The sequence below is a fragment of the Diabrotica virgifera genome, chromosome 7 (genome assembly GCF_917563875.1).
Source record: "Diabrotica virgifera virgifera chromosome 7, PGI_DIABVI_V3a".
Classification (NCBI taxonomy): domain Eukaryota; kingdom Metazoa; phylum Arthropoda; class Insecta; order Coleoptera; family Chrysomelidae; genus Diabrotica; species Diabrotica virgifera.
Window position 1 is genome coordinate 203,920,607 of NC_065449.1, and position 13,754 is coordinate 203,934,360.

The following is a 13,754-nucleotide window of genomic DNA, read 5'->3' on the forward strand; positions in this document are numbered from 1 at the left end:
TCGGTAGGACAATACTTAAAGTTAACAACCCCTTTTTCATGCAATTCTTTTACGAAATGGTACTTTGTATCGATATGTTTTGTCCGATTACTGAATTTGTGATTTCCTAAAAGTTTTAGACAGCTTTGATTGTCTTCGTATATAACTATTTCCGGCTCTAAACCCACAAATTCCTTTATAACCTGTTTTAACCAAATTGCTTCCTGACAGCCTTCAGCCAATGCTATGTACTCTGCTTCAGTTGATGATAGAGACACGCAATTCTGTTTTCTACATCCCCAATTTATAGGCGAACCCCGTAATAAAAATATATACCCGCTATTGGATTTTCTGTTCCCCTTGTCTTCTGCCCAGTCAGCGTCTGCATAGCCGTATAATGCATTATCTGTTCCTTCTTGTCCTAAAATAAGCTTTTTATATTTAGTTTTCTTTAAATATCTTAATACCCTCTTTGCTTCGTTCCAATCTACTTCTTTTGGATTTTTATTCTGTTGACTTAGTATGGTGACGCTTGCCAATATATCCGGTCTAGTATTTACCGCAATATATAATAAACCACCAATCAGTTGTTGGTATATTTCACTGTTTTTCATCGGCTTCTCTCTGCTAAGCTTATAGTATCCAACATCCAGTGGTATATTGGACTCTTTTGCATCTTTCATCTTAAACTTGTTCAGCAATTTGTCAATATAACTGGCTTGATTTAAACTATATATCCCTTGATCGCACCTTTCAATCTTCATACCTAGATAATTTTGTAATAATCCCAAACTCGTTATTTCAAAATTACATTTTAGATTCTCTTCAAATGTATCAATTACCTGTGTATCCTTTGCTGCTATTAAAATGTCATCCACGTATATAAGTACGTAAACCCTTTCATTATTTATTACCTTGATATATAAACGTGTATCAATATTGCTTTTACAAAAATTCTCTTTAGATAAAACTTCATCAAGCTTTTTGTTCCAAGTTCTGGCAGATTGTTTCAAACCATATAAACTTTTATTTAATTTGCAAACACAACTTGTATCCTTTTCTTCAAATCCCTCAGGCTGTTTCATAAAAATTTCTTCTGACAGTTCTCCATTTAGAAAGGCTGTTTTTGCATCTATATGCCTTACTATGAGATTTTTTCTCCATGCCTCTGTCAATAAAATTCGAAGAGTAGCTTGCCGTGCAACCGGAGCGAACACTTCATCGTAGTCTACGCCGAACTTTTGGCTAAAACCCCTTGCTACCAGCCGTGCTTTGTACTTCTTCGAGCTTTGATCTTCGCCTGTTTTTAACTTGAATACCCATTTACATGAGACTATATTCTTTCCCTTTGGTGCTTGTATTAAATCCCAAGTTTTATTTTTCCTTAATGACGTGATTTCCTCTTCCATAGCTTGCTTCCATTTTTCACTATCACTTCTTTTAAGCGCTTCTTTAAAGTTTATAGGTTCTACTTCTCCGAGTTCTGTCAACTTTGCTATGTAGCGCTCAGGTGGAATACCTTTATTTATTCTGCTAGATCTACGATCACCTGAATTCTCTATATCGAGATCTGTATCTAATTGATAGTTAGAATCACCGTCATCGTCATGGGATTCTTCCCAACTTAAGCTCTCATACGTGTTAGATGTGTCCGTAGAATTTTCTATTTCCTCCGTGTTTTCAAAATTTGCAACCTCTCTGTCTTCTACGTCGTTTGGCTCTATTTTTTCCCGTTCCATCATGGACCCAATGGATATTTCCTCACTTTTTGCCTCCTTTTTCTCGACGCATATATTTCTCTTGGAAAACACCACACTACGGCTAATTGTAATACGTTCTGTATCTACATTTAACAATCTATACGCTTTTGATTCATCAGAGTAACCTACAAATATCAGTGACTCACCTTTTGGATCAAATTTATCCTTCATTTTTCCTTTGGGAATGTGGCTATAAACCGTAGACCCAAATATTTGCAAATTCGACACATTCGGTGTTACTTTATGCCACAATTCATAGGGCGTTTTTTCTTTCGACTTAGTAGGTAATCGATTTTGCAAATAATTGGCTGTCACTATCGCTTCCCCCCAAAATTTCTTTGCTAAACCCGCATCGATTAACATGCACCTAGCCATTTCAACTAGAGATCGATTCTTTCTTTCTGCAACCCCGTTTTGTTCTGGAGAGTACCCCGCTGTATATTGAATTTTTATACCTTTACCCTTTAAAAATTCCCTTAAATTATTATTTACGTACTCGCCACCCCTATCCGACCGAATTACTTTTGGAACCCTACCTAACTGATTACTCGCAAATTCTATAAACTCTTTTATACATTTTACCGCTTCATTTTTATGATTTAATAAATATATAGTTGTATATCTAGAAAAATCATCAATTAAAGTCAAAATATAACGTTTACCCCCTGGAGTAACAGTCTTCATGGGCCCGCAAATATCCGAATGTAATAAGTCAAGAATATTAAATGTATTGCTATGAGAAAATTTTGGAAAACTCTTACGTAAAATTTTACCTTTCATACAGCATTCACAAGTTTCCCTAATCCTACAGTCTGTCATATCAATCCCGACTGCCATTTTCTTTTCCATTAAGTGTTTGACTGCATCCATGTCCCTGTGTCCAAACCGTCTATGCCATGCATGTTGACAGTTGCTGGAGTGCTCCACAGCACTCAATCCATGGTCCACAGTTGAAAGTTTGTATAAGTCCGGTGAAGGCACCGCACTCGCGACGACTTTTCCGTGTAAAGCGATTTTACACTCGTTTTTATCGAATTGCACATTATGTCCCGCACTTGTTAGCTTTTTCACCGAAAGCAGATTTGAGTCTAATCCCGACACATACAACACTTCGTCGATTTTTAAATTTTCCACTCCCGATCCAGTCACGCACTCAATAAGTCCTGTTCCTATACCCTGAACCTCGGAGTATTGCCCTTTCTCCGCCAAACTTACAACGCACTTTCTGCTACCGTCAAATTGGGTATAGAATCCTTTGTAATTAACCATGTGGCTCGAAGCTCCTGAGTCCACATACCACGAAGCAGAATCCCTTTTTCCGTCCCTTGAGCTATAATTGACCATAAAACATGCATCATCAGTACCTTCAGTGACTTTATTGGCCTTTTCCTTTTTAAACGCTTTGTACTTAAAGCAATCTCGTTTAAAATGGCCCTTCCGGTTACAAAAATAACACTGCCTTGCTTCTGCCCTTGCAGTACCATTATTTTTGTTACCCTCGTATACTGACTTCATCACCGACTCCTCCTGATTTCTTCCCAAAGCTCCCTGACGTCTCCTGTACTCATCTATTAATTTACTCGTAACAAATTCTAGAGTAAATTCACTCGATGGCCTACTTTCCAGTGCTGTAATCAAAAAACTGTATGAGTCTGGAAGACTTCCCAGCAAAATTCCTGCTGAGAACCTGTCCTTAATTTCTTCCCCTAAGGCGGCCAGTTTATTCAACGATTCTAGGAATAAACTAATGTGTGCTTCCATATCACCATTCTCCTCTAGCGATAGCCTACAGATTTGCTTTAACAAAAACACCATACTAGACAAACTTGATTTCTGATGATACTCCCTTAGCGCTATCCACGCATCGCGCGCGAATTCCCTGTTCCGGATATGCACTAATTGATTAACGTCAACAAGTAAGGCTATAGTTGACAAAGCCTTATCATTTTGTTTTTTCCAAGAACTGCTTCGATCTGCTTCTAATGGTAACTCACTCGAAACTATTTCCCATAGATCAGCATTGATGAGTAACATTTTCACTAAATAACTCCAAGATTGATAGTTCTTGCCGTTCAACTTTTCGACGTTATATTTCGCACTCTCCGCCATTATGTATTCGGTTAACACGAAAATTTCGCGACTGTACACTTTTAATTATTATCTTAATACAGGTGAGCTAACAACGTAACTGAGCCCAGAACCTATTAGAAATAGTAGATAATAAAAGGTACAAATAATAAACAAACTATTTATTTTATAACCGAAAAACCGTAATATTACAATATACAAAGAAATTAAGATACGTGTTTCTACAACGAGATATTCTTCTAGACTACTGTATCGAACGCAGAACTAACACTAACATACAGTTCTGACATTCACATCCCTTGTAACATGTGCAACCTTAGGTAAGAGTTTATCGCCCTAATGCATTCGGAGAATTGGCCCACCCATGAAGGAAGACCCCACATGTGTATTATAACACTTAACAAAAATAATAAAGTTGAATTCCAACAGTAATAATTTGAACTTTGAACCTGATTCATTATTTGTTCAATTATTTCTTCACCACAACATGTTATTAATTCATTTTTACTGGTGCTACTAATGTATGTTGCTCGGGAAGATTCTGTGGATAGGTGTTGTTTAAGAGTCTTATCTCCTGATGCGATTTTAGACCTTCAAAGCTCCCCTCATTGCTAGATCCAACATCTTCGTCTAGAAGTAGAAGGCCATCTACACGAAGGACTCTTAGAGGAATATTTTGTCGGTCTAAGATCTAAGAACACTATAGACTCTAACTATTGGTCGTAGCCTTTCTCTATTTTCTTGTAACTGTTTAGACCTCTGAGAGTCTATCTGGTTAATAACTGACTTTTGTGGGTTGCGATAACTTTGTAGAAAATCTAGCTCAACCTGAAAGCACTCCTTGAGGTCTGATGTTTTTTCTGGGATTGTATGGCTTCGTCGTTGCCCATTAGTTTAACGAAAAATGTTAAAGGTTTCGACAAGGCTTTGGGCTGTCATCCCCTATATCATGACCATATTTTTCATTAAAAAAATAAAACGCAATACTTGCAAAACAATCCTTTTTGAATGTGCGAAAGTACCAATCAACTCCTTTACTCTAAGTGCTGGTGACTCAAGTAATGCTTCATTTCTTTTTATTCTTTGTGTGTACAGAATATAGAAACTGATACGATTTTGATGGCTGCCAAGGTCGTTTTAACCATTGGCACTTTGTAAAATTATCAACATTTTGATTTACACAACATCCTATGTCATTCTTGAAGCTTCTTTTACTGCTTTTGTTGAATTCTAGTCCAGAAGATATATTTATCCCCTGTTTTTTACTTATTAATATATATGCGTTTGAAACTAAAAACATTTGAACTGCAAATGTTTAAATTCATATTTTTTTTATTCTCGGAGGGGGCCATGGCCCCCATGGCCCCCTCCCTGGATCCGCCCTTGTAGTCAAACCTAGGAGTGCCTGAAATTCGGGCTTTGACTATAACATATATACTAAATTCTTTTGTAGCGGCAGCAATCGTTATGCCGACCACGAAAATCAAATTTAAGGCGAATGACCAATTTTGGACTATTTTTATGTTTTCGAGGTCGCTGAATCCGAATATGAAGAAGTTTATTTTTATCTAGATTTGGTGGAACATGTTTAAAAACGGTCGAGCAAGTAACGGTCGAATCCATCAATTAAAAATCAAAGTTTATACAAAAATGCCGAAAATCAATTTTGATGATTTTTCATATTTACCTCGCTGTATCTTTGGTCGCTGTAAATATTTAATTTTGAAAATTTTACTGTGTCATCTTTGAAGTATCTAGATAACAATGAAATTTGTCCAAAATGTTTAAATACATTAAAAAAGGAATTGTTAGTTTTTAAACATTTTGTCATCATATTTCGTTAGTTTCATGTTTACTTAAAAAAGTTGAGTGATAAACTTTTTAGTTTATAATTTTAACCAACACAGCAATAAAGTATAATTCATAAAGAAGTTTTTTGGAAAATTTTAAGTCAAAATATACAATAGAAAAAAAGTTATGTTACTTCATAGACAAGCGGCACACCCCAAAAAACGCTTATATCTCGAGATCCTGACCACGCTGTGGTGAATGGCTAATTTTGATAACACTTTATGATTATGGTATCAAAAATTCGTTTTTTGTTCTTCTTAAGAATTTTGCATTTTGCGGTTGCGTCATTCTTCTTCTGAACCGGCGAATTTGTCCTCAAACAACTTCTTGGGCCTTTTCTATATATGCTTTGGATTATACGTTTTATAGTGGGGAGAAAGGTCAAAAACAGATTAATAATAGCATAGGAATGTTAAAATCATAATAAATTGTATGAATAAAAAATATATATAGATAGAAAAGTAAGCCTAACTTTTGTTTTTATTGTAACCCTATGAGCATTCGAGAATCTGGTCAAGTTTGGAGCGCTGTAAAACCTATATAAATAAATAGAATTAAACAATTTTATAGTGGAAATGGTTCGCTGAAAAACCCTCTACAAAATTGCTGTAATGTTATTTTATTTTAAAATGAACTGAAAAAAAGTTATAACCTCCAAAAGGAAACTTGTTAAAATTTTTTTACATATTTTTTTTATATCTTTTTTGTTTGTTGGTCATTTGACGATAAAAAGTAATAGAAATAAAATTATAGAAAACTTAATTTGATACATTTTATGTTTAATTAGATTTTACGTAGGGTTGGTAGTTTACGAGATATAGCGCGAAACTCCTTTGCACCTCATTTCCAAGATGACGACCGGGGGACAAGGGTGGCGACCCCAAAAACTTGAACTTAAGCTTCTACTGATCGCCTCTACACACTAAAGAACTAAAATTGACTCCTAACAAATGCAAGGTATGGCTTAAAAAATGTAACATTTTAATGGAGTATAATGAGGGTTTAATTAAATCATTTTCAATTAATCTACAAAAAATATTTTAAATTGCAGGTATAACAAATACATGTTTTAATCGAAATTAACATACAAAATTATACTGAAATTACATTTAAAACAAATACTTATGGTAGAGAAGCAAAGTATGCTAAATTTGTAGTCACTCAAGCATTATAGGGACCTATTGGGTTATGATTACTAGGTCTTAAAACCAAAAAAAGTTAAGTAAAATTTTTCATTTTTATGGGGATTTTCCATTTTTTAATTTAATTTTCCATTTCCATCAATCGTTTTTTCCGATTATAGCACCATCAATCTATCCATGATTTGAAAAAATGTCTCGAATAAAAGTTGCTTATTTTTACGCAAAGAATCCAAATCTGCAATAAAAATTTGGTGGTCCCATTTAAGATTTTAAAAAAACCCCCACACCACCTTCGTGGGGGGGGGGTCGTGTTTGGTACCATTCGATAGATTTTTCAAAAACATTTGCTTCTTCTTCTTTTTCTTCCTTCTTGTATGTAGGCTTTAAAGCCTGTTTCTTCTTCAATATTAGCCTCCTAAATTGTTTAAGTTATCGCACCATCTTTTTCTTGGTCTGCCAATACTTCTTCGTCCATTTGGTGACTTATCTCGTGCTATTCGTACTATCCTATCCTCTGCCATTCTACTAATGTGTTCGTTCCACTCCTGTTTCCGTTTTGTCACCCATCTATTTATGTCTTCTACATTGCATGATCTTCTTATGTTTTCGCTTCTCTCCCTATCCAACAGACTTTTCCCTGATATTCGTCGGAGTATTTTCATCTCTGTTGTTTCTAGTAGTCGTCTCGTTTTAGATATATCAGGTCTTGTCTCCGCCGTGTATATCAATATAAGTCTAATTGCTGCTTTATAGATTCTTGCTTTTGTGTCTTGTCTTAGGTGTTTGTTCTTCCAGATTGTGTCATTAAGAGATCCCGGCGCTTTACTTACTTTTAAGCTTTATTGTCGTACTTCCTCTTCAACATCTCCGTAACTGATTATATCTATTCCCAGATATCTAAACCTTTCTTCCTGCTTTATTATTTTCCCATCAATTTCGATTTTACATCGTAGTGCATCGTATTATTTTCCCATCAAATTCGATTTTACATCGTTTTTCTGCTGAAAAAAGTGTAAATTTTGAAAGTGTACTTTGCAGTTTTTCGATCTGATGTTCATTTTGCGAAATGTCGCGGGGTTTATATTTAAAATTTTAAATTTACCCTCCACCCCTCTACGTCTCGTCAAAATGAAACTACTCACGAAAAATTAGCTTGTTGGTAGTAAATGGTTAAAATACGCATTTATTTGTAATTTAATATTTGTATTGTATTTTTATTTTTGTTTAAGTTGCATTGTTGTATTATTTTTACAGTGAGTTTGTCCCGTTTATTGTCATTAAATAAATAAATTAATATTATTATTGTTTTACCATTGCAATAGCACTGTTCCAGCCGTATACTGCTATGGGGAAGTTAAATGCTGAAATTACTCCTATAACCCCCAACGGATTCCATTTTTCCAGAAGTACATGTCCGGGACGTTCCGATGGGAAAATGGATCCGGCTAACGTCCTTGATAATCCTACAGCGTAATCACAAATATCTACATATTCTTGGACTTCTCCTATACCTTCGGGTAAAATTTTTCCTAAAAGTAATTATCAATGATATCAAATTAATCATCAATGAAATAATACATATTCAACAAATAAAAAATATCAGAAATTTAAGACTTCGATAGAGATCAAATGATGACATATTCATTTGGTTTAAATTTTATAAAGCTTTTTTATAAATCATTTTTTGATTAAAATTGTTTTTAAACAATGCCTAACCTTTTAGTGAATTATATTTGTTTATCCAGATTTAACTCACGCAGATCTCACTCGCTTTAAGGAAAAAAATTGACATTCTAGATTTATATCTGTCCCATTATACCTGTCCCATTATACCTGTCCCATATTTGATCAAAAGATGTTATTCGTTTAATCGTTTTAATCTACGTGCGTGGTGATGACACAGTGGTTTTTCTGTTAACGTAGCAATAATGCACATATTATATAATAGAAACTTGACCCAGTAAGACTGGTATGTGTCACGTAATATTTGTTGATATAAATAAAGGCATGCAGGAAGCTCGGTCAATAATTATTAGAATCCGATACCCGAAATCTGAGCTATGAGCTCTGATGAAGATATCATTATAAAGCGGTAGGTACGTCCTCAGCTAAGTACTAACCAACTTATTTGTATCTGTAAATAATCCAAATAAATAGTGATGAGTAGATACGAGTGTTTCCTGAATTAACAACCTTGAGCAAAGGGCTCCATCTCCCAGATATAATATACTGAGTACTTTACATTCTCCATTGTTTCCGCAATAAGTATCTCACTATCCTTATACCTGTCTATTTTCTTGATCTATTTAAGTCTCAAGTATAGTATCTTCATGATCATCATCATCATCGGTGACTGCTGACAGCCCATGGAGGGCCATGGTCGCCCGTTGGGGTTTCTAGGCTCTAAAGTTTTACATGGTGTGGAGGCCAGCCACACGCATAACTCCTTAAAAGCTCTAAACGATATTTATCTAAAATATTACTTTCTTGTTTCTTTTTTAAGGAGGTCTTTTCGGCGTTATGTGTGTTTTGCTTGTTTGACTATAGTTGCACATGTTTTTCTTTCCTTTGCTTGTTTTTCCCATTCTCGTATTCCTAGGTCTTTCAAATCCTGGTTAATACCATCAATCCATCTCTTGCTAGGCCTACCTCTTGGTCTCTTCCCATTTCATTCTTTTCTAAGTACTTTTTTTGTATTTCCCTTATCATCCATCCTTTCTACGTGTCCTAACCAACTCAGTCGTTTACTTAGTATTTCTTTTATGATAGTCGGCCTGTTAAACCCTCTATGTATTTATTTCTTGGTTCATTCTTATACGCCATTCTCCATTCTCCTGTATAGGTCCATATATTTTCCTTAAGATTTTTCTTTCCCGTCTAAGAAGTTGTTCCTCTTGTTCACTAGTCAAGGTCCATGTTTCTGATGCATACATTACTACAGGTCTCATTACTGCTGTGTATATTTTGACTTTTGAATTATTAGATACTGATCTTGACTTAATGATATTTTGTAGGCTGTCGAAGCATTTGTTACCAAGTGAAATCTTGCTGTTACCTCATCACTGTTTTTATTTCCTTTTGTTATTGGTGATCCTAGATATTCGAAACGGTGCACTCTTTCTAATATTTGCCTGCTCAGAGATATGTTGCCTTTCGTTCGTACTTTTTCCCGAGTTGTTATCATGCACTTTGTCTTTGAGACATTAACTTCTAGACCCATAGTCTGTGCCACTTCTTTAAAATATGTATAAATTTGTTCTAGCTCTTTTAATGTCCAGCTGATTATGTCTACATCATCTGCGTAGGCAACGACCTGATTGAGCTTTGTAAATATTGTACCATCCCTATCTATAGGAGTTTTCCTCACTACTTGTTCCAACGCAAGGTTAAAAAGTGTTGTTGACAGTGCATCCCCTTGTGTTAGGCCTTCATTAATGTTAAATTCATCTGACAGTTGATTTTGGATCCTTAGTTTTGCTTTGGTGTTGGTTAGGCATAGTTTTACTAATCTGATTAGTTTTTTGGCACATTTAACTCTTGCATTGCGCTATATAATTCCTTTCTGATTATTGAGTCATACGCTTGTTTGAAATCTACAAATAGATGATGTAGTTCGGTATTCCGCTCGTAGAATTTTCGAGCGTTTGCCTTACTGTAAATATTTGGTCTATAGTTGACCTTCCTTTCCTGAATCCTCCTTCATAAGCCCCTGTTGTTTGTTCCATTATATTATTAAATTTAGTCTTCCTTCCAATATTTTGCTAAATATTTTGTATCCAACGTTTAGTAGTGATATTCCACAGTGATTATTGCAATATAACTTATCTCCCTTCTTATGTATATTGCATATCACTGCAATTTTCCATTGTTCTGGCATTTTTTCTGTGGTCCATATTTCTAGTAATAACTTTGATATTTCACTCTGTATTGTATGTCCTCCATATCTTAACATTTCTACAGTTATTGTATCGCATCCTGGGGCCTTGTTATTTTTCATTTTTTGATTACGTCTTTTATTTCTGCTTCTGTTGGTCTACTTCAGGCTCTCCTACTAATCTTAGCTCTTCTATTTCGTAACGTTGATTTTGTTTATTCAACAGTTCTTTAAAATGTTCTCTCCACCGTTTTAGCACTCCTTTTTCGTCTGCTATTAGGTCTCCATTTTTGTCTTTGCATAATTTTGTTCTTGGTTGGAAACCTTTTTTTTCAAGATTTTTCTCCTTATAGAATAGTTTTATTTCATGTTTTTGTTTATGTTCTTCTATCCTTTCAACCTTTTCTTTATTGTGTTTCCTCTTTTTAAATCTTAGATGTTCTTTTAATTGTCGTCTTCTTGTAGTATATTCCTCTTTGGTTTCTTTCGTACTGTTGTTCAGCATTTTAAGCCTAGCTTGGTTTTTTTGTTCCATTAGTCTCTGACAGTCTTTGTCATGGTACCATCTTTTTTGGCTAGGTTCTTTGATTTCCCCCACTACTTCTTTTGCAGCTGTTATCAGTGCTTCTTTTAAAACCCTTCATTTATCTTCGATATTTCTGACCTGATTTTCATTTACTTGATTACATTGTTTAATTATGTTCTCTATTTTTGTTTCATATCTTGCTCTCTTTTCCTCATTAGAGGCCAATATATCTGAAGCTTATTTGATCTCTCAAGTATAGTATGAGAAGTATATTTACACGATCATCTCTAGGTGGTGGATCAGAGGTGATCATGTAGCCCCCCTCTGATGAGGTCTGGAGAGATTGAAACATACGTAAGGGGATGATTGATGATCTCTGAACCGAAATTAAACATAAGCTGTCTTTTATTTTCACAGTTTACTCAGATTGTGAGTACACGGAACCAACTTTCGCTGGATTTTTTTCCTAGACGCTAACGTTGAGCGCGTTAGAGAATTTAAGTATCTTGGAACAACAATAACGGATCACAAGAAATAAACAATAGGATACAAGCCTGCAACAGATGTCTTTATGCCCTTCAAAACCTTATAACCAACTAACAAGACGTACAAAGATAAAAGTATGTAAAACAATCATACGACCCGTAATGATGTATGGAAGCGAAACGTGGACGTTAATAATGGCAAACGAAGAAAGACTACGTGTTTGGGAATTAAAAATCTTAATGAAGATCTTTGGGCCTGTGCTTGATGAAGCATCAGGATAATATAGGATAAGAACTAATAAAGAGCTCGAACAACTATACCCAGACGCCAACATCATAAAAGAAATAAAGTCCAGAAGAGTCTAATGGGCAGTACACCTCAGAAGACATTCAGACCAAAGAACAGTAAGGCTGGTATAGGAAGAAGTACCAGCTGAAGGATGACCACGCGGACGCCCTCCGGTGGCGAGATAATATAGCAGGAGACCTGAAAGCTATGGGCGTGGAGAATTGGATAGAGATTGCTCAAGATAGAGAAGAGTGGAGGCATGTTGTTGAGTCTGCTAAAACCCATAAGTTGTAACGTCACGGAGTAAGTAAAGTTGGACATTTCAGAAAGTACCATATTCTCTACTTACCCATTTCAATAGATACTAACTTTCCCAACGGAACGAGATTTTCTCTTAAGGCGTTTCCAATCTGTCTAACGATTTCGCCTCTTGCTGGAGCTGGTAAGTCTGCCCAAACATTCCAAGCTGCTTTGGATGCTTCCACGCAGGATTCATAATCTGTTATTGAGCCCTGTTGAACCTCTGCTATAACTTTCCCATTGCTGGGACAAATTGATTGTACTACCTACAAAAAATAAATTAAATTATTAAGTTTATAATACTCTTTTTCAATTTTTATTTTAATGCTATAGAGTAGAACCCCGCAAATCTGAACCACGCAAATCCGAACCCCGCTAATCCGAACGTTCGGCAAATCCGAACCAACGCAAAGTGAAAAAAATTAAAAAATTCAAGTCAAAAACTTAAAAACATGTTTATTATACAGAGTAAAACCAGAGAATTAAACAACGTAGGATTAATAAGACTTTGACATTTAAAATTTTCTTAAAAATAAATACGTACTTTAATTATACAGAGAGAGTCTGTAATTTGGAATAAATTCAATATCTCAAATACTAATGGTTTTTTTGAAAAATGCTCAGACCCGTAGATTAGTATGTCAAATTGTCCTTTTTGACATACAATAACAATGTATACAGGGTGTCCCAATTTCGAGATATGACGTCATCGTTGATTTTCTTAAATGGCAACACTGTCATTTTGATAGGTATGTTGATAGGGTGTGTAAAGTTATACATAACTGCAAAATATCAAATTTTTATTCTCTACCATTTACAAGATAATAAGAAATAACAAAGTTATGTCTGGAATTTGGAATAAATTCAATAATTGAAATACTAATTGTACTTTTGAAAAATGCTCAGACCCGTCAATTAGTATTTCAAATTGTCATTTTTGACATTCAATAATAATGTATACAGGGTGTCCCAATTTAGAGATACGACGTCATCGTTGATTTTCTTAAATGGCAACACTGTCATTTTGATAGCTATTTTAATAGGATGTGTTACGTTATAAATAACTGCAGAATTTCAAATTTTTATTCCCTACCATTTACAAGATAATAAAAAATAACACAGTTATGAAAAACAAGTAATTGAATAATAATTGAATTCAATTATTTCAATTAAGCAAATGCTTATAATGTTGTCCATTGACTATTTGACAATAATTAAGGGCAACATTATTAGCCTTTGCTTAATTTAAATAATTAAATAATTAAATTATTACTTGATTACTTGTTTTTCATAACTTTGTTATTTTTTATTTTCTTGTAAATGGTAGGGAATAAAAATTTGAAATTTTGCAGTTATGTAGAACTTTACACACCCTATCAAAATAGCTATCAAAATGAAAGTGTTGCCTGTAAGGAAAATCAATGATAACACCCTGATGATCTAAAATGGGACACTCTGTA

General features: G+C 34.7%; 1 protein-coding gene across 1 annotated transcript in view; it reads right to left on the bottom strand.

The window, feature by feature from the left end:
• The window catches only part of LOC114326553 (putative aldehyde dehydrogenase family 7 member A1 homolog), a 50,095-nt gene that overhangs the window by 20,019 nt on the left and 16,322 nt on the right, over positions 1 to 13,754 (bottom strand). Inside the window, exons 2-3 of the mRNA XM_028274946.2 lie at positions 12,344 to 12,560; positions 8,132 to 8,349 (exon numbers count right to left, since the gene is read on the bottom strand). Coding sequence (XP_028130747.1) covers positions 8,132 to 8,349; positions 12,344 to 12,560 — 435 coding nt within the window. The remainder of the gene's footprint in view (positions 1 to 8,131; positions 8,350 to 12,343; positions 12,561 to 13,754) is intronic.